A 22,634-nucleotide genomic window follows, 5' to 3' on the forward strand; every position below is an offset into this window, starting at 1 on the left:
AAAAAAAAAAAGATAAAATAAAATAAAATAATGAGTTTATTTTAAATCTTCTCACTGAGTAACCGAGCCTCTTGCCTGGCAAGCAGCGAGTGTTTGCGTAAAAAGGTGAGGATGGCTGAGATTAAACTCTGAGTGACTAATTTGTCCTTGGAGCCTAGTTGACTTGAGTTATTAAGCCTGTTAGGGTGTCTTTACACCTAGTACCCTGAGCCATCTGGATCGGAAGTCATTGGCCTAACACTTGCTACATGGATTAGCTAGAAAGCTTAATAAGGCTAGATATTGCACAAGTCATTCTTCTTTTCATTCAAAAAAAATAAAAAAAATAAAATAAATAAATAAATAAATAAATAAATAAATCTGGGATGTTCATTACCATTTAACTCTAGAAAGTCTTGAAAATTGGAGTGATCATGTTGGAAGTAAGTGAAAGCCACTCATTTATATGATACTATCTTGCACCTCACTACATTCTTGACTTGTTAGCAGATAGATGGGGAGTAATGGAACTTGAGTTCGAGTCTATTTAAATATGATAGCAATAAGTCTTTATTGTCCTTGCAATTCTAAGTTCATACAATAATACTTGTTCAAATTTTGAGTTAAACATTAGAAATCCTTGATTGATGAAGTTTGTGGGTAACTTCACTGCAAATGCTCATGAGACAACACTCGTCCACTAGGGTAACCTACGGATTTAAAGGCTTGTTGCACGTGTTAAGTGCAATCGTGACTCCCTACGAAAATGGGTACATATCTTAGTTTGTGTATTTAGCTTCAATTTTTTTATTAAATAAAAAAGAAAAAAAAGTCATAAGTTAGACTACATCTTTTTGTGCCCTCATTTTATCGTTTGCTTGTTAATTGCTAGAGATTAGCAATAAGCTAGTTGGGGGGTGTGATGAGAGCACAAAAGTGCGACCTACATGTCACTAAAATTAGTGTTATTGCTAACCGATAATGATAAATTCACTGGATTAATATTATATTTGGGTTTGACACAGATTATCATAAATTAGAGATAAAATGCACATTGAGTATAAATTTGACTTCAGAAGAATCCCTTTCCAGACCCGACCCGGTTGAAGATCGGGTCGGGTCCGAGTCGGGTTCAAGTCCGAATCAGGTCCATTTTGTTTGTGCTTTTGGGAAAAAAATTTGGGCAAATCTAATTTGGCCATATCATAACTATGAGGTGCTGGGTGACCCATGACTTGAAAGACTTGCACTTGACCTCCAGTCAAAACAGATGACCCGTGACGAACTGAGTCCGTCCGTCTACAAGCCAAATTTTATATCACACTATTTTTTTATCTATATGACTGATTGGACGGAACTTGGTGTCTCCCAGCTCCTATCTCAGGAGGGCAAAGAAAATCCCAGCTCTTTCCGGATCCACGGCATCTTCCATTTCGGCTCATCCCAGTCATCCCGCGCGTCTCCTTCCTTCCCGTGATCCCATTCTTCAAGCGGTGAACATCCACGGATCAAGCTCCCTTCCGATTTCAAGCCGTGATCCAAGCTTCCACCGATTGCCGTGATCGGCTCCTCCCACCAGCCCACGGATCATCGCCTCCTCACAGCATCCCGCAATCCCAGCATGGCCCGAAGAAGCAAGGCCACATCCTCCTCACCAGCGCATGAAATCTCCCGTCGATCACGCTCCCAGCAGCCAAGAGCCCGTCGGCATTCATTTCAGCGCGTCCCCGTGATCGTAGCATCCGGCGTCCGCCCTCTCCTTCCGCCCGTGATCCAGCTCTTTCCGTCCGACTGCAAGCGTGATCCCAGCGTCTTCCGTCCGTTCCAAGCCGCATCAAATTCCCAGCAGCCCAAGATGCCGTCCGCAATCACAAACGTCTGCAATCAAGGAGCTGCTCCAGCCCTGCATCCAAGGATCCGGCCATTCGAGACATCCTCCCTTCCCGAATTCACGCATCCCGGAAGATCCCTCTTCCGCAAGCGCACGAGCGTCCGTTACTCCTCAGCCTGTGTCTCCTTTCCTCCCGACGATCCCGCGCCCATCAAATAGTCCCCACGTGTTTTGATCCATCGCCGACTTCAAGGCTCGGGCGATCTATAAGAAGGGGAGGACGAGAGGAGAGGGGAGCTTGGCTGGAGGGTGGCCGGCGGGTCCAAGGGGGAGCTCTCGGCGGGGAGTGAAGGCTCTGTTTGTTTGTAAGAGAGAAAGAAAAAAAGGAAACAAAGCCATGCTCTGTTTCGGGTTGAGAAGAAAGCATATTTTATTAGGGGAGAGAAGAAAGGAGTTGTTTTGTTTTGTTTTTTTTTTCTTCCTTTGTTTTTATGTTTTATTTTGTAGAAGGAGGAAGCATTAGGCTTCCAATCTTCATTTTACTTTTGTAATTGTTCTTTTATGCAATCCATTAATTTTTCTTTTATGCAATTCATGTTTTAGGTTAAGTTTAATTCCTGCAGTTTATTTCATGCATTCAAGAATTCTTGCTTTAGTTGCAATATATGAAATTTTCTTTCATGCAGTCTATGTTCCAGGCTTCAATCTTCCTAAGCACTGTTTTCATCCATGCCAAAGTTTTTCTTTGAATAGTTAAATATTTTATTAAATTTATAAATGCTCTTCTATTCCAAGTATTTGTCTTTTCGTTATTTTCAAATGGAAAACCTTCTCTGGTAGACTAGATAATCATTTAACATCCTCAAAGTAATGTTTTTCTTTTATCATTCGAAAATCGATTTCAAATCCGAGTGAATGTTTTTATTTTTAAGCAACTCCAATCGCCTCCCTGTAGATCGACCTCTTACAACCACTATTCTTCGAGTAGAACAGGTAAGAGTAAAATTAATTTAAACTTTGTTTGTCGGTTCTAACAACGATCTGTTTAGCATATTTTTAGGTAAACAGGAATCGGACAACAAGAAGCTAGGATACAATGCCCAAGAGGATAAGCCTATCCAAGTTCTACACCACCCAGTTAGCTTATAGAGCCAAAATACCAAGTCAAAAATATGATGAAGGAACAAAGTTATATAAGAGTGTTTTATGAATTTTAGAAGTTTGAAAAGAGAGGTACTTCTCATGTTCTTGGTCACCCTCTAAAGGATGTACTTATAAATTATGTCAGGTAGTGAATATTGTCCTTTCTGCAGAGACCTGAATTTGAAAGTGATGGAGTTTTACTGCCAACAGCTAGAGAGCTGTTTCTATTAGAAATCTCTAGTGAAACAATTGAAACCCTCCAATCCCCTATGAAGTCACTTTCATATACAAACATACATACATGTATATATTGTAAAAATTATATTGCTCCTATTTCCATGCAAGGAGGGAGGCTCCCATGAGAAGGAACTTTGGAGCAATGGACACAGAGATGTCCTCCTTATAATAGGCTTCTCTGTTCTCCCATCTTATCCAAGTTTCAAACATGAGACTAACCCTAGTTCCCTCCATGAGCAAAAGGAAATATTGAATGGAATTTTGAGTTCCATATAGATTTTATATTCAAAGTTTCAAGGATTACAAATGACAAAAAACTCTTTTATAAAGTATAAAGTGAATCATAATATATGCTTTATTAGGAAATAGTCTAACAAGCGATGCATTTAATTATCAATACCATATCATTTTACCTAATAAACCAAGAAGGATTTTTTTTGCAAAAAAAAAGATACTGAGGATGATAGTGTTATTTTGATGATTAACACAACCATTGAGGAAATATCTAATTAAGTACTACAAGTTAACATGATACATCATTACTGAGTTCGACACTCTCGATACATTAGAAGAATGAAATCAAGATGTCTTTCAATGATTAATAATGAGATAAAATTTGTAATAGAAAAGGGATAGTGAATTCTAAATTCTAATTCAGCAAAGTTTCAAGTGAAACGTACTCTTAAGGGCAAAATAGTAATTTTTATTGTTAAGAGTATGTAGCACTACCATGGCATACATTCAAAATTGCTTGAAATATATTTCATTGATTGTATGGATGAGTCTAACCTTAAGATGCAGCAAAGTGTGGAATGAGTCGACCCCAACATAGGTGGAGTCAACCCTGGCACATCATGGAACCATCAGGCACACCTCTGCGAAAATGGCACGGATGAACAATAGTGGAGTCGACCCCAAGTATGCTTGAGTCGACGCCAGCTTCAAGCCTCAAGAAAACAAGTCTCTGGAATTTACTGAGAGGGCCGACCCCAACTTTCCTTGAGCCGACCCCAGATGGAGCCGACCCCAGGAATGCTTGAGTCGACCCCAATGGAGTCGACCCCAACTGAACATGAGTCAACCCCAAGGCTATGTCATTCAAAACTGTCTCTGGAATCCCTGAGAGGGTCGACCCTAATGGAACTTGAGTCGACCCCATTGGGTTCCATACTTAGCCAGCAATAGGTATGAGTGCGAGTTGACCCAACTTGATTTGAACTCTTCTAATCGATTTAAGTCCAAACTGCACGAACCCGAACTTAACAATTAGAATCCTTTCTAATTGGTGATTGAATTAAACTCTTTAATTCGATCAAACCTATAAGACAAGATTGACGTCTAGCAATGTGTCATGTCTACCCGAAAAATATGAAATTTGGTGAAAATACCAAAAATATCCTTTAGTGGCAAGTTACCGTGCAATTCAGTCCTTTAATCAAACTGCATTCCGAATATGTATGAGTATGAATATATGTCAAACTCAATTCCATATTCATATATTTCAATCTTCTAATGATAATTCGAATAATGAAACATTAGAAACTCTTTCTAATTTTCACTGTGCTTTGATCAAAGGCTTCCTGAATTATCATATGATTAGAATAAATAGGATGCGATCTTTTCTTACTAAAAGTGATTAACTCCTTGTTGACCTACTCATAACCTTCGTACACAATCCACCATATTCAGAAGACCTCGTACATAACTTATTGTCATGAATGAGTGGAAACCAAAATATGGATTTATGTGCACAAGATACTATGGTGATCTCAGGTCAAAGGATCAGTTGCACAACTCCCACTAAGAGAATCATCTTTTGACATGTAAGTAAGATTTCATAAGATTTCTCTTTGTAGGTCAATTCAGTGAACTCATCCTCTAATGAGCACCCACATCTTTGTATTAGTGTCTCACACAAGTGATTGTGAGATCAATCACCCTCTACATCGAGCATAAATAAGATGTGCCAGTCTTTCCGGTAATATTGATTTCCGACTCAATGTACCAACGACTGGAAATATTTAAGATTAGGATTTTAGGATTTTAGGTCTCACTAGTATGATCTCATCATAGCCTCAAAACTATTGCCCTAATCTAAGGGGTTTATCACAAATATAATCAATAGCATATGATAAAACACAATGCCTTTATTCAAATTTAAATGTCATGTACATGATTGGAAAAATCAAAAGAAAATCCTTCGCAATTCATATTGCGATTGGCTTGTAGGGCATCTATTCTTTCACACCGGCTGCCATCAGTGGATAAAAATAGTGGATTTGGCACCTTGTGCAACCCATGCCACTGGGTTACATGGCCATAGCCTGTTTGTGTTGAGATTATGATATCAGAGTTTTTGTAAAATGATAATAAGTTTGGGAAAGAGAAAAATGATGTTATTTGTGATTTATTTTCAGTTATTATTTTGTATTTTGATCTGATATGCTGCGACCCCACTCTGAGGTATTTTGTTGCTTACTGGGCTAGTGTAGCTTATTATTTTATTTTCTCTATTTTTCAGATCCAGAGGCTTGATCGTACGGGATTGGGGAGTGCGTTAGATTTTCCGACGATTCCTTCAATTATTGGTCTTTTAGTTAGATTAGCTTGGACATTTGAATTATGTTAGCAAATGTTATTTTGAAATTTTGTAAGACTGCTTTTGAATGACTTTAATTATTTATGTCAGTTTTAAGCATCTGTGTTTGCTTTGATCGAATCAGCTGCCTTGCACGCCTGTGCGGCCCGCCGTGCGGGCGTGCGGCGTCTGCCGCGCCTCGAGCTTGGGGCGTGACAGCCAGTGTTGATAAAAGTACCATACACCACCTGAGATTCGTATTAAGGAGGTGCATATTTCTTTATCTGGTGCATTGACAATAATCATTTTGCCTATGGATCATCCTGAGGATGAATTGATGATATTGACATTCATGTTCCCCCACTAGAAGATAATTGAACATATAGATTAATTTTAATATATATAGTTGCAAATAAGGTTTTGTTTTGATTCTCATATTTTACTGTAACTTAATATGAAATATTAGCCAAAACAACACATTATTTAGTTACAAACAATATATTCTCTGCCAGGTCTTTCTCAAATCTACTCCAATCTTTCAAACAGCAAGCATGCATCCATCCATCCATCTACCCATGCATGTGTAGTAGATATAACTTTCCATGGCACCAGTATCCTTGTCTGCACATATATTGTGCAACAACAGCTTTCTCAAAACTAATTCCTGCATTTATCTAGAAATCTTTTGGTACATTAAAATGTTTGACTCCAAAGTCAGCAGCTATTATCGTCTAAAACACCACAAAGCTAAGTTCATGTATGAACTAATCAGCATATGTTCTTCTAATCAGTTTATCAGACAGCTCTCTTAGACAACTATGAAAACTGATAAGGAGTCTCCATATGCAAGTATCTTAAAATTAAAATTGCTCAGAATTCCACATTCTTCCAATTATTACCAGTACAATGTTTGAAATATTGTTATTTTCGTACAATAAGAGGAAAATAAGATCTCATTCAATTATTACACATTTGTTTTGTATAACGACTTCCACTTTTATTACCTAGTTTCCAGGTTGTTTGTTTGGAAGACAGCAAATGCACCTCATATTAGGTTGAGGTACCAACAGCAGGTCAGAACCCTTACAATATATATAACATGCTGATTCAGAATTTCATCAAGTCTTGCAATTAACATCATAACAAGAAGGCATGTACAAAATTAGTAAGCAAACTTCTTGTTAGACCAATGACATCTGATGACCCAAAGATTGATTCATAGATTGATTTTGATGATCACAAAACCTTGAAGTATAGATACTAATGTTTATGTTGCAAGGAGAAAGATATTTATTTTGCAAGGAACATAGCAAGTTGGGAGAACACAAGAAGGCCTCCAAAGCTCTCAAGTTGGAAGAAAGCTACAATTTATTGGCCCAAGCTTAAAGTTCAAAGGATTCAAATTGGAGGAGTAAAATCAAAGAAAAAAATTCAAAAGAATAGTCTTCGAGTCGACTCCTGAGGAATTCGAGTCGACTCCAATGTTTACCGAGTCGACTCCGGGGAAGTATGAGTCGACTCCTAGGAGTCACAGGCAGAAAAGTCAGAGAGCAGTTTTCGGGTCTGAGATTCGAGTCGACTCCAGTGGAACGCGAGTCGACTCCGATGGTTGGTAGGTCGACTCCAAAGAAAGCAAGAGTCGACTCTCAGCGGAACACAAGGAAAAAGTCAGAGAGCATTTTTGGGACTCTGAGATTCGAGTCGACTCCCGCATTGCACGAGTCGACTCCGAGACTCCGCGACCATCAACAGACAGAAAACCAAGTTACTGCCTCTGAGATTCGAGTCGACTCCCAGACAGCTCGAGTCGACTCCAAGGCAGCGCTACACCAAGATGGCAGAAGGCTGTGTTTCGCAAACTGAGAGCCGAGTCGACTCCAAGGAAGTTCGAGTCGACTCCAAGACTGGACGAGCCAAAAGACAGAGGATCGGGAGTTCGGGCTCTGAGATTCGAGTCGACTCCCAGGACAGTCGAGTCGACTCGAGAGGACAAAATTCAAAATTGGATCCACGGACTTCAGTGGATGAGCCGACTCCGAAATTGCCAGGTCAGCTCCAGAAGTTGGCGAGTCGACTCCAGGTTAAGCCGAGTCGACTCCCAGTCAAGGCATGCACTTTAATTCAAATTTGGAACAGTGGCCGAGTCGTCTCCAGTAAAGCACGAGCCGACTCCTGCAACAGGCGAGTCGACTCCTGATCGCGCGAGTCGACTCCGATCCCAACGGTAATATTGTCAGGAAGTGCAGACTGTGTCCAACGGCTCTATTTTTGTCTCTAACGGCTATATTCTTGTTTCCACGCCATCTAAAGCTATAAAAACAAGAAGAGAGCTAGGGGAGAAATCATGGAAGTGGGAGAGATCATCTAGGAAAGAGATCTCAAAGAGATTACAAAGAAAATCTCCCACAAGCACAAAAGGGCCATCCAAAACGAAATAGAGAGAAGAAGAGCATCCAAGTGAATCCGAAAGCTTCCTCTCCATCCGTGTGCTGCCTCGGAGATCCTCTACTTCATGCCAAATCAGAGGAGGATCAAGTAAAGAAGAAGCCGAGCTCCTCCATCTTCAAAAACTCGTTTGAGGGCTTCTCTTTACTCTATTTGTTTATATTGTCATATCTGCTTGTTTAAGAAGCTTTGATTTGTTTTTATTCTTTGTTCTAATATCTTGTAACTTGATTCAATCAAGGGATTGAATCAAGGGGTTAAGGTTTGTTGGTGAGCCAAAGGGAAAAACCAACGTTGTAAGGTTGTGGTTGGTGAGCCTTTGGGGAAAACCAACCGGGTTGATTGTGAACCCGGAAAACAATCATTGTAAGGTTGTGGTTGGTGAGCCTTTGGGAAAACCAACTGGGTTGGATTGTGAGCCCGTGAAAACAATCGGTTGGTTCTAGTCGGTGAGCCTGGAAAAACCGACCGAGTTCGTTGTGCGCTCGTAAAACAACAAGTTGGGTTGTGAGCTTGTAAAACAACCGGCTGTAATCGGTAGGATTATAGTGAAATTCCCAAGAGGTCTTGGGGAGTGGATGTAGGTGCTGGGGTGCACCGAACCACTATATGTCCTTTGTGTTTGTAATGCCTCTAGTTATTGTCTAACTAACACACTTACTTACTTAGATAAATTGCTTGCTTAATTCTTATCCGCACATCCTTTAGTTGCAAGCATATTTAATCAAGTCGAAGTCTATACATCAAACCCTTGCTAAGTTTAACTTTCACTGTGCATCTATACAACTTAGCATAGTTAATCATAAAGTTTTAGAAGTAGCATAAAAGTTTTAAAAGACCCAATTCACCCCCCCTCTTGGGTTGTATCTACTGGGCAACAAGTGGTATCAGAGCAGGTGCTCAAATATTATTTGTAGTCTTAACCGACTAGAGCCAAAGATCATGACAACTCAAATAGATAGTTTTCTAGGAGAAGGATAATCAATTGATACACCTCCACTGTTTAATGGTATAAACTACCCACATTGGAAAATACGCATGCGCATTTTCATTCAATCACAAAACTATTATCTATGAAAAATCATAATAAATGACCTTCACACACTCTCTCATATTAATGAGAAGGACTTAGCACAATTAAATGCTAATGCTATGAACATATTATATTGTGCTATTCAAGAAACAAAGTTTAATGAAATTTCTGCATGCCTATCTGCTAAGGAGATCTGGGATACTTTAGAAAATATTTATGATAAATCTCAGATTAGCTCTCATATGCTTCAATTATATACTAACAATGAGACTGCAGAAAAGGGTGATGAATCTCCCTCAGTCGAGTCGACTCCAAGTAGCTCAGAGTCGACTCCCAAGTTAGTCGAGTCGACTCCAATAAGGTCTGAGTCGACTCCGAGGCAAATCAGCTTCCTAAAGACAAAAAAGAAGAGGAAGCAAGAAGAAAGGAAGAAAGAGGTAAAGCGCAAGAAAGCCTTGACCAAGAGAAAGTCAGACAAGGAATTGAAAGTTAGGAGCAACAATGAACTACAAGAGGTAACTAACTTATGTCTTATGGTACAAGAAGATAAAGTAGAATCTGAATCTAATCTTACACCAAATGACTTTCATTCTTATGATGAACTTTTAAATGCTTTTCATGATTTGTATAGTGAATGTAGAAAATTAGCTAGGAAAAATAAAAATCTTAAAAAGCTAAATTTGGAAATTTCAAAAGAAAGAAATTCTATTACTGAAATACAAGACAAACTAAATTCTGAAAATAAAAGTCTAAGGTCATTTTCAGAAGAATTGATTCAGAAAAATCATAGCTTAATTAAAGAAAATCAAAACTTAAGTAAAAAAATTAATCAATTAAAATCTTTTATTAACAAATTCACCGTAAGTTCAGAACGATTAAAAATGATGTTTGAAAGCCAATATGTTGCTTGTGATAAATCAAAACTTGGCTTGATTCCTTTACTTAACAATAAATCTCTAGAGAAAAAGGTTATCAATTCATCAAGCAAACCATTAAATAAGATAAGTTATTTCAAAAATGAAAAGGATGGGAATAACAACTTTACCTATCGTTTTAGTATAATTAAATCAAATGGTAAAGTTATTACTATTAAACAGATATGGGTTCCAAAAGGAACCATATGTCCTAACTCTCAAGGACTCAAGCAAGCTTGGGTACCCAAAATGAGAAAATGAGGATGTACACATAGGTGTACCAAGATACCCATGGAACAAAAGAAACTTAAAATATACTTATGAAAAGTTATTAACAAAAATCAGTAATCCTTGCATCTCATCATTATTTTTGCTTAGTATTTGATATGAATTGCTAGTAGTGATCAATTTTGTGATATAGAAAATACTTTTGGAAATATGATCAAATCACTTCATAGTATACTTTACTCACTATTGGATAAGTCGCAAAATGATTAATTTATTAAGAATAATTCTATGAATTCTCTATATGCTTGATTGAGAGTTTTTATCCATGGCATTATTGTTTATTGATCATAGATATGATAATGTGTACTTGGTATGTTTTTAAATATATGCACTATGAATACCAAGATTAAAGAAACCATCTTTAGCATACAAAATCAACTCATGCTAGTATATACTTAATCTCAAAAGACCTTGCCATTGGCTTACTTAAATTATCTTCTTAAAGGTCAAAGTTTTGCTATGCATGCTAACTAAGGAAACAACCAAAAATCATTTCTAAATCTAAAGATGTTGTTTCCATCTCTAAGTTTTCAAAAGCTTACATTGGATTTGTTCTTGGAAAATAAACTTGAAAATATTTTCTGTATTTGCTGAATCTTGTAAAAGTGTTTCAAATGATAAAGGTTTCCTAACTGTGAAGATTCATGGCACAGTGTTGAAAACCAAAATCCTGATAAAGTTTATGCAGAAATTAACTATTTCAGCACCAAGGACATCTTAAGTAAAATAGGGGTAATAGAATTCTTGAAGAAATGAAAAAGACAATTGTGTATGATAGTCATCTACTTAAATGATTTTTAAAAAAAAAAAACTATCATCACTGCTTGTCATACATATGATTTCTATTAGATCTATTTTAGATGAAAACTCCTTTTGATCTTCTGAAAAATGGAAAATGAACCATTGCATATCTTTCATATTTTTCAGTCGTACATGTTATGCTTGATATGTTCTTATGAAAAATAATGCCAAATCTGATAGAGATATGTCTATCCTTGGATATCATTCATCAAGCAATGCATATAGAATATTCAATGAAAAGATTTTAGTTGCAAAAATATCAAGTCGTCTTATTCTCTATGAGACTAATGATTTACTGTCAAGATACTAAGATCAAATTATATATGGTTAATCTTTTACATATAACAATCTGAAAACTTGTTAATAATTATAACAAAATTGAGTTTTTCAGAAATGCACTTAATGAAGAAAAATTGATAACTACTAAAAGACTGAATCAAGAAAAGATGAAATAGATCTTGATTCTTGCATGATTAAAAGTAAAGATCACCACTATCATTTGCTTGACTCATGAGCTTTATATTCTGTCAAATGAATGTGTAGAATTCACTCCTATGTGGTTATTTCATTAAAAAGTAGATCTATGTTAAATAACCACCATATTTAAAAATTACACATTACATATATGATAAAGCAATATGTGATTTAAAACAAGCATCAAAAGCTTGATATATAAAAGCTTAGGTAACCTTGTTGATAGAAAGTAATAGTGATAAATCTATACATCAAAAAGAAGAATCTATGATATCTTGCTTGCTCATAGCACACATTGATGGCATCATTTTTGTTCTACCAATGAAAATTTATATGAATAGTTATATTGCAAGGTGAGTTTGAAATATGATGAATGAATTAACATCTTCTCTCAAACTCCAAATTAAGACAAACAGGAAAGGGGATCTTCATTGACCAACGTTAGTCCACAAGAAAACTCTTATAGAAGATTGGCATGAAGAAGGTATATCTATGACCCCATCTTGTAGAATTCGAAAAAGATGAGAAAAGTAGATCTATTGTGTTAAAGCTGTATTGAAGCATGATAGAATAATTATTTTATCATACAGCTAGTAGACCAGATTGTACGCTCATTATGTGACCGTGTGCAAGACTTCAATCTAATTTTAATGAATCATATTTTATTAATAACCAATAAATCATAATTTGAATTTTGATAGAAACAAACGGTTAAGATAAATTGATTAAAACTTAGTTAACATATCTTACAGATAATTATCTTAAGCAAATAGAATCTAAACTAAATTGATTTGATCTTGATAAATCTATCTATTGCCTCACATGCTTGAACTATCTTTCTATCTCTTTAGTTCAAGTGATATGTGCTTGCTAATATTTAGGCAATCTCTTGAGTAAAGTGACTCAACATGCAACTATTGTCATATCTTATATTGAGTCATCTAATTAAAAAATATATATATGTTGGATGAATGCTTTGTATCTTAAAGAAACTAATGACCTTCCTTCAAGAAAGAAAAATAAGAAATTTCAACTTGAAGGATATCTTCATATAAGATACACTAAACATTCACATGCAAACAAGAGAGAGGATCTTCTTCAGCCAAAAGTTCACACATAAGAAATCTAGTTTGGCTTGAAGAACATATAATGAATAGGTAATTTTAGATACCTTTCTCACAAATTAATTGAGCAAAGTCAATAACTTAAATCCTATTATGGCATGATTAAATTCTTTAATTATTAATTTTTGATATCATGTCTATATGTGTATTGACTGACTTATACTTTTAGAAATTGTTTCATGGTTTGCTCAATCTAAAATATTTCTATGGCTGTATCATAACCATGAAATACACAAGTATATGATTAAAACTCTGATTTAGAATGACTTGTGAGAAGCTACGAATTCTTGGGCATAATGAAAATAGTGTTTGCATGATATACCTCTATACGATACATTTCATTATTTCTTTATTCTGCCCTTTCATGTAGATTACTTGAGAATAACAAAAAGAGAGAGAGATAAAGAAAAGAAAATGGACATTGTTCAAGAGATGAAAAATCTGAGCAAAGGCAAGTACTTCAATCTTAAGGAAAAGCAAAACAAGCATAATATATTCGGCACATTTGGAAGGGATAAAATCTATAATTAATTACACTCAAACAGGGAGAGTTTGAAGTAAACATTTTAACCTTTCTATATTGCTCATCATAGGGATGGTGTCAATGGGGAGGCTAGTGGTAGTACCCGGCACTATTTGACCCAACTATTCGGTGTAGGGCATATTAGGGACGGCACAAGAGGGAGGCTAGTGGTAGTACCTCGTGCCCCTTCCCAACTCCACCGGATAGGGAGCAAATAGAGTATAGAGCATAAGAAAGTAAAAATGAAAGACAAAGTAAATGAAAGTATATAAGAAGAATCAAGTTTTTTTTTTACTTGAAAACATAATTTAAGGATGAAATCAATGTAAGATAATATTTAAATAGGAGGAGTTTATTTGAAAAGAATTGATCTTGATCCTTGACATGCTTGTTCTTATTATTTTAATGTATGACTTAACACTTAATATAGTGTGCATATGGTATGATGTTTTGAATTATGGGTTCTCAATATTTTGTAATGCTCCATGCTTAGATAATTTAATTGAATGTTTGAAATACTGCATAAATTTTTGGGTATTATTGAAAAGAAATTTCAGATTTGTCGTTCACAATCATCTTTAAAATCTGAAAGTTAAATAAATTTGTAAAAAGGAGAAGAGAAAGATATCTCTATTTAGGCAGAATGAATTAATCTTGATCTATCTTTCTACTTGCCTAACTTTGATACATAATATCCTAATACTTGTTAAAATATCCTCCATTTTGTATCAAAACTCAAAATTAAATACAAAGATTCTGAAAGTGCTCTAATGTTATTGAAATATGCGTTTTCAATCTTAATGATTTAAGATGAGCTATAATGTGGAAGATACATATCTCAAATTATGATTTTGAAAGCCTCAATTGAAAATCCTATGTAATTCAGAATCTGATTTTGTATACAAGCTTAGACTCAATATGATTTCTAAATAAAATCTTAATGTAAGAAAAACAGAATTAATTCTGATGCCTTTGGTTGATTGCTCCGATACGCATCCGAAACATATCATTTCTTATCTTCAAAGTGTACTAATATTGGTCCAAATGATGTGTCTTTCGATGATCTTGATTGCAAACAAAAATTTCTAAATATATGATCTTATTTTGATATTAAAAAGATTTATTGTGCTTCATGTATCCATTGCAGAAAAACTATAATTAAGAAATTGAGTTCTATAAATAGATATACTTCAATGATCATCTATATGTTTTTCTCTCCTACATTATTAAAGACTTCCATCAATAGAGTGAATGATCTTAAAACTAGAAACATTTCAGTTCACTCAAATGACTCTAAAAGAAAGAAAATGTAAATGCTTTTGAAAGAAATTGAGCTTCAAATGAATCATTTTCTGATTAATATTTCTATACATTTTCTCTAAGATTAAGAGAAAGCATAACTTGTTCGTAAAGGATTAGAAAGAGTAATTACTACAAATTTTGGAATAATACTAGATTACTCTACATTCTCGATATTACAGAATTTCAGTGTTATTCACGTTTATCACTAAAATCTGAAATTCAACAATTTAAAATGATTAAAGAAGAATGCATCTTTTGAGGGGGAGCTTTAGATATTCAGTATCCTATCCCAAAGACACTTTATTTTGATGCATACTTTGAATTTTATGGATTGATTTTGATGAACCTCCTTATATTGCAAGACATGCTTTAATTTCCTTGAGATGAGTTTTATAAAGGTTGTCTTATCTCAAACCTTGAGTCTTATGAAAATAAGCTGAAATATATTTTTGAGATTGACAATCTTATTGAACATTATCTTAGGATTCTAAACTCTTAAATGGAGTGATCAATTGAGGGGGAGAAAGAAAATTTCAGAAGGAAAGGTCTTATGGAACTTAATCGCATAAATCTATAACTAAAGGAGAGAGAAAGAACACTAAATGAAAAGTGATTCTAATACTCTCCAATATGTATCATCTGAAATTTAAATCTGAAAATCTGTATGATACACCTTGAGGCGTGTTATTTGGTTAGTATATCTCATGCATCACTCTTGAACCAAATTGCAAATCTTAAGAGCCTCTAATTTAATGAAAAAGGGGGAGAATAATGTGTTAAATTTTCTTGAGTATCTCTTAGAAAATCTATTTTTGGAACTTCACTAATGAGCTCTAATTGGCTTGCTTTTTGGAACTTCAATTTTGTGCAAATTCATTATTTTATGTATCAAATTGTGCTTATTTTCTAAAGAAATAAAAGAAAGTCTTTAAAAGAGCTCTAAGATGTATCAAAAATTGCATGAATGTATATTTTGATATTTGTGCCCCAATGCTCCTATTATCATAAAAGAACTTTGAAGTCATTAAGAAAATTAATTAAATTGCTCTCATGGTTGATAAAATACTTAATAGATTGGGCAAAAGGTCTTAAACGAACAAGCTTTCATACTCAGTGAAGAGAGGTTAGATTTCCACTCATGTTTTTCCTTGAATATCATTTGTAGTACTTCTTGAATTAACCTAAGGAAGATTCCACCTACACTTGATTAGAAAACTATCTGTGGTATCAAATTAGAAAACCTCTTGAATTCACACTCGATGTGTTCTGCTCTGATCTTTGTGCTTAATGTTTCACTATCTTTTTGATGTTGTCAAAAAGGGGGAGAAATATCTAAGTATATGCTATATATACTCATAATGCTTTATTACTTTGAATTGAATACAAATCAGCTTAAAATTTAAATATGTTAATTGTGTTAAGCTGATTAAATCTAAAGCATTATCATGAAGTATGTTTTTACATATATATGTTTTCTACTTCATGCAACTTAGCTATGTATTACTTCTAGAAATCAATATCTTTTATATTGCATATACTCCAAGTTTTGTCATCATCAAAAAGGGGGAGATTGATGACCAAAGATTGATTCATAGATTGATTTTGATGATCACAAAACCTTGAAGTATAGATACTAATGTTTATGTTGCAAGGAGAAAGATATTTATTTTGCAAGGAACATAGCAAGTTGGGAGAACACAAGAAGGCCTCCAAAGCTCTCAAGTTGGAAGAAAGCTACAATTTATTGGCCCAAGCTTAAAGTTCAAAGGATTCAAATTGGAGGAGTAAAATCAAAGAAAAAAATTCAAAAGAATAGTCTTCGAGTCGACTCCTGAGGAATTCGAGTCGACTCCAATGTTTACCGAGTCGACTCCGGGGAAGTATGAGTCGACTCCTAGGAGTCACAGGCAGAAAAGTCAGAGAGCAGTTTTCGGGTCTGAGATTCGAGTCGACTCCGATGGTTGGTAGGTCGACTCCAAAGAAAGCAAGAGTCGACTCTCAGCGGAACACAAGGAAAAAGTCAGAGAGCATTTTTGGGACTCTGAGATTCGAGTCGACTCCCGCATTGCACGAGTCGACTCCGAGACTCCGCGACCATCAACAAACAGAAAACCAAGTTACTGCCTCTGAGATTCGAGTCGACTCCCAGACAGCTCGAGTCGACTCCAAGGCAGCGCTACACCAAGATGGCAGAAGGCTGTGTTTCGCAAACTGAGAGCCGAGTCGACTCCAAGGAAGTTCGAGTCGACTCCAAGACTGGACGAGCCAAAAGACAGAGGATCGGAAGTTCGGGCTCTGAGATTCGAGTCGACTCCCAGGACAGTCGAGTCGACTCGAGAGGACAAAATTCAAAATTGGATCCACGGACTTCAGTGGATGAGCCGACTCCGAAATTGCCAGGTCAGCTCCAGAAGTTGGCGAGTCGACTCCAGGTTAAGCCGAGTCGACTCCCAGTCAAGGCATGCACTTTAATTCAAATTTGGAACAGTGGCCGAGTCGTCTCCAGTAAAGCACGAGCCGACTCCTGCAACAGGCGAGTCGACTCCTGATCGCGCGAGTCGACTCCGATCCCAACGGTAATATTGTCAGGAAGTGCAGACTGTGTCCAACGGCTCTATTTTTGTCTCTAACGGCTATATTCTTGTTTCCACGCCATCTAAAGCTATAAAAACAAGAAGAGAGCTAGGGGAGAAATCATGGAAGTGGGAGAGATCATCTAGGAAAGAGATCTCAAAGAGATTACAAAGGAAATCTCCCACAAGCACAAAAGGGCCATCCAAAACGAAATAGAGAGAAGAAGAGCATCCAAGTGAATCCGAAAGCTTCCTCTCCATCCGTGTGCTGCCTCGGGGATCCTCTACTTCATGCCAAATCAGAGGAGGATCAAGTAAAGAAGAAGCCGAGCTCCTCCATCTTCAAAAACTCGTTTGAGGGCTTCTCTTTACTCTATTTGTTTATATTGTCATATCTGCTTGTTTAAGAAGCTTTGATTTGTTTTTATTCTTTGTTCTAATATCTTGTAACTTGATTCAATCAAGGGATTGAATCAAGGGGTTAAGGTTTGTTGGTGAGCCAAAGGAAAAAACCAACGTTGTAAGGTTGTGGTTGGTGAGCCTTTGGGGAAAACCAACCGGGTTGATTGTGAACCCGGAAAACAATCATTGTAAGGTTGTGGTTGGTGAGCCTTTGGGAAAACCAACTAGGTTGGATTGTGAGCCCGTGAAAACAATCGGTTGGTTCTAGTCGGTGAGCCTGGAAAAACCGACCGAGTTCGTTGTGCGCTCGTAAAACAACAAGTTGGGTTGTGAGCTTGTAAAACAACCGGCTGTAATCGGTAGGATTATAGTGAAATTCCCAAGAGGTCTTGGGGAGTGGATGTAGGTGCTGGGGTGCACCGAACCACTATATGTCCTTTGTGTTTGTAATGCCTCTAGTTATTGTCTAACTAACACACTTACTTACTTAGATAAATTGCTTGCTTAATTCTTATCCGCACATCCTTTAGTTGCAAGCATATTTAATCAAGTCGAAGTCTATACATCAAACCCTTGCTAAGTTTAACTTTCACTGTGCATCTATACAACTTAGCATAGTTAATCATAAAGTTTTAGAAGTAGCATAAAAGTTTTAAAAGACCCAATTCACCCCCCCTCTTGGGTTGTATCTACTGGGCAACAACATCCAAAATATCAATGTCAGGGTTAATATATATCAGCGAAAAAAATTACCATGTATGTGTCTAGAGGCATAACTGAAACTTGATCCAACCAAATAACACCTTGCTTCATAGTTGTTAATTGAAGTCTTGAATTAACATTAGTTTCAGCAGATTCCAATAGAAGCTCAAACTTGGTCCATCTCAATATATCCAAGGTATCAGCTCTAAAAAATAATTTAAATTATGTAAAGGAACAAATGAAATGGAAAAACGTTACTATCAACCAGAAACATTTCAAATTGTTTAGCATACAAAAAAGACTCACATAATGGGTGCAGCAGCCAGGCTTTGCAATCCATCTGAGCTTGCTAGTGAAACTGATAAATTTATTGATTCCCATGACCTAACATGCAGGACCACTTTATAGGTCTTCCCTTGTTCAATATTCTGGAATTTCACAGCAAGAAAAGAAATAATGATGACTGAAAATAAAACAAGCAGTTAACAAGGATCATGCCAGAAAATGGCAAACAACAAGGACAAGAATGGTCAACTAAGGCATAGATTAAATGTCAAACCAAATATCAACAATATGCTGTATCTAGGGTACTTTAAAAGTGTACTATCATGGTTATCATAGAAATATTTCAATTATGCAGAAGAACTGTAGACACAAGATTCCTTGATTAAAGAACAAAGGCAAATATCAAGAAATTTATGTATCAAAATAAGCAACAAAGTCAGAAATTTACATGATCAACATAAGCTCATACCATGCCGCAGTAACCAGGGTTGTATATACCAACACCTCCAGTTGGACAGATATTGGATCCTCCATCATCACAAAGTACTTCCATTCGAAGTGCAACCTTATTACGGTTGAAACAAGATGTCCGATCAGTTGATACAATTATGTATGATTCATTCCCAATAATGGACCACGGATCAATGTTTGAAGGAGTGTTAGGACCTCCAGCTTCAAAACCTGTATTTAAATTGTATGAGATCTCCAAAAGTAATGGATATACACTTAAACCAAACAAATTCTGACCAACATTCTGCTAAACGTGTTACCAAACTTGCTATCTAGGTAGGAGCTACTAGTCTGAAAAATGAAAAAGTTTAAAATTCAGGACACAACTTCCGATATCTAGAAAGCAGAACCATAATCATAACATGAAAAACAATAATTGGCAACTATTCTGGAATAAGTATATTTCGCCATTTGTTCCTGCTTGTAGTCAATGACATGCAAATTCCTTTCACCTTCCTTTAGGGGTAGCAAAAATTGACCAACCGGGAAACCCCGTTGATCCTATTTGGGTCAGTTTGGGTCAAAGTTTTTCAGTTAGAGCCGAGTATGTATCTTTTTTTTGACCCAAAAATTTTAATTAATCATGTATAATTAGTGCTTTGACCCCACCCAGGTCATGAGATAGAATTCTTATTGGCTTAAGACAATTTAGGTTGGTTGAGTTGTGACTCTAGGTGAGGATCTTATAAGTGGTCAGTCTTTTTAGTGCTAGTTCTGATATATCATTAATGCTCATGCACGAAGGGTGGGAGAGGGGACGAGCGGAGCTCCAACAGATCGTTTCCACTTTGTTCAGCATATACTTACTACAGTCAAAGACAAATCTCGAGAAAGAAGCAAAAAATGAGTTATCAAGAGTTACAAGATAGTCATACATATTAGGTTGGGTCCTTTAAGGATTAAACCTTGTAAATTAGACTATATTACAAGTCAAACAGGTCAATCGGGTCACTTGGGTTGAACCTTTTGCTATGGGTCAGGATTCCACATATTATTGTCCTAACCTGATCCAGCCTGAATCAAACTCAACCCTACCCATTGCCACCCTACCATCCTTGTCTCTCTCAAAGCTACACTTAGGCTCCATGTAATCATTTGTTCCTCTGTTTAGCCCAGTTTCGCAAAGATCCATCCTAATATCCCCTGCAATCATCTACATTTTCCAGCTTCAATACTAGACCCAACATAAACATACATGTACACAACAACAAGGAAATTAGTATTTTCAACAAGTATCTTGGTCATGTTGGAATGGGATAGTATGATTGGTTTTGAACCATTCCAACAAGAAAAAGGGACAAGGCAGGAGTGGAAAACCAGTTATCTCTTGATAAACTAGGATGTCTTGACTCTCCCGGTTGTGTTCCGACACTTGAGGTTGTTGACCCTAGTGTGATTTTGATGTTTACAAAGCCATTGAGGTCATATTGTTGGACTAATGCTTTTAAATTAAGTATTTCAGATGATTTAATATATGTTAGATTTTGATTAAATAATGATTAAAAGTTTTCATACTTAAAACATATATATTTATATATAGGTTAAGATAGGAGTATGGCTTGGATGGTTGGTGTGTTGGCTTGATTTGGAGGAGGTCGTGGGTTCGACTCTCTATTCCCTCCTTTTTATTCTCACGTGGAGGATTTATTCACGTAAAGTTCCCTCAGCTTGGCTTCTTCGTTGCTCATCCGAGGCCCCTTTCACCTAAGCTCGTCCAAGGTGGGAGGGTCCCGCTTCGTGACACGAGCCTCCGAGGTGCGAGGAGCCGAGGCCCTTTGCTCCTATGCTCGTCCGACCCGCAAGCGGGTGGGAGCCGAGGCCGAGGTCACACCTCGCGCCAGAGATGCAAGGAGCCGAGGCCGAGGTCGGACCACAGGTGCGAGGAGCCGAGGTGCATGGGCCGTGCCTCGCACCCAAGGCGCGAGAAGCCACGACACTTCGTCGCTTGCACCTCTTCGCGATCGACCTCGCATCCGCTGGCCCTACTCCCAGTGTCTTTTTCAAACTTTCTTACTAGTTTTGACCGTTAGATCGGTTTTTGGTTGCATCCGTCCCGAAGAAATCTATAAATAGATCTCTATGGATTAGACAGAGGAGAGAAAAAAGCAGAGAACTTCTATTCTCCCTTTCTACTATTTTTCTTTCAATCAACGGGCTTGCTGCATAGTTCAAAGGCTTCTTTGATCCGTGCAAATCATTGAGGCAGAAGGAACATTGCGAGAGGCTGTTGTATCTCAGGAGTAGAACGCCATCCAAGCCTAGTGCACTGTAAGACAACGAAATCTACTTCAAGAAAAGTAACCAACATACCACGCCTCAGCACTCGGGTTCCATTTTTTCGCTTTCTCTATTTATTTTCTTTAAGCCTATTTCTGCCTATTATTTGTTGAAATAGAATAGTTTAGATTTTAATTTTTCAGGGACAGTTTATCCCAACAGTATATAAGTGTTTAAGGAAGAAAGAATTAAAATATTCTTGATAAGCTTTGTTGTTCAATTAGAAGAATTTGCAAAAACTCAACAAAAGGTAAAATCATTGGATGAACTTGAGGGAAGGCCTAAATTTCAGATTGATAGACTTAAGAGTCAAGTTCCCTTGGTTGTAGTGTAATTCTATCTTTTCCAAGATTAAAGAGATGAAAAATTCATGTGCCAAGGATCCTAAGTGAAAAGAAATGATTTGTTATGGTTCTAGTTTAAGAAGTTCAGTTATAAGTGCAAATCTAACTTAAAGAGGCAAAGAATCTGTGTTAGAGTCGACCCAAGAGTTTCTGAAGCCAACCATGGCACGATTTGGCACTTGGCACAGCTTTCGAGTGGATCCCAGAAAGTTTGGAGCCGACCCCGACACACCTTGAACACTGGCATGGATTCGAGTCGACCCTACCAGAAGTTCGAGTCGACCCTACTAGAAGTTCGAGTCGACCCTACCAGTCATGACAAAAAACTTGTTCTTCTATAACCACTGATCGAGCCGACCCTAGATCTGCTCGAGTCGACCCCAACTCGTCTAACAGCCTAACGTCTAGTTGCGCAGAAGCTTTTTTGAAGGCTCCAACGGCTATAAACTGGCTATTTTCTTCAATCCAACAGCTAGTAACAGATATTTAGAGGTTGGAGAGGTATTTAAGAGCCACTATTCATCTGAAGAAAAAGAAGGTTGGAATATTAAGTGTGCATTCAAGAGAGAAAGCTTGCAAACCAAGAGTTTATTCATTGCTTCAGTCAAGGCCAAAAAGAAGAGTATTGAGCAGATATTCCAAGTGCATTCAAGAACTCAACCAATCCATTAAAGCGTAAAGCAATCTCAGCAAGGAAGAAAAGCAAAGCACTTTCAAGTGACATCATTCTTTTTCTTCCTCTTTAGAGCATAATAGTTTTGTTTGCTCATTTAAAGAGCTTTAAATTTCTGAACTATTTATTCTTTTTGTAAGGGTTGTTGGTGAGCCTGGAAAACCAACGGTTAGAGTTTTGTTGGTGAGCCTAGAAA

The 22,634-nt window shown here is 36.8% G+C and overlaps 1 protein-coding gene across 8 annotated transcripts in view; it reads right to left on the reverse strand.

Moving 5' to 3' along the window:
- Positions 1-22,634, reverse strand: part of LOC113461395 (alpha-L-arabinofuranosidase 1-like) — a 39,070-nt gene that overhangs the window by 13,464 nt on the left and 2,972 nt on the right. For 7 of the 8 annotated variants that reach the window (XM_089928781.1, XM_089928778.1, XM_089928779.1 and 4 more), the window contains exons 4-6: positions 19,104-19,315; positions 18,656-18,777; positions 18,401-18,554 (exon numbers count right to left, since the gene is read on the reverse strand). In XM_089928781.1, the coding sequence (XP_089784907.1) occupies positions 18,401-18,554; positions 18,656-18,777; positions 19,104-19,315 (488 nt within the window). The remainder of the gene's footprint in view (positions 1-18,400; positions 18,555-18,655; positions 18,778-19,103; positions 19,316-22,634) is intronic. The other variant, XM_089928783.1, reaches the window with a different exon arrangement.

Source organism: Phoenix dactylifera, chromosome 2 (assembly GCF_051530095.1).
Source record: "Phoenix dactylifera cultivar Ajwa chromosome 2, Ajwa_hap1_PhDact_Kaust_v1.1, whole genome shotgun sequence".
Taxonomy (NCBI): domain Eukaryota; kingdom Viridiplantae; phylum Streptophyta; class Magnoliopsida; order Arecales; family Arecaceae; genus Phoenix; species Phoenix dactylifera.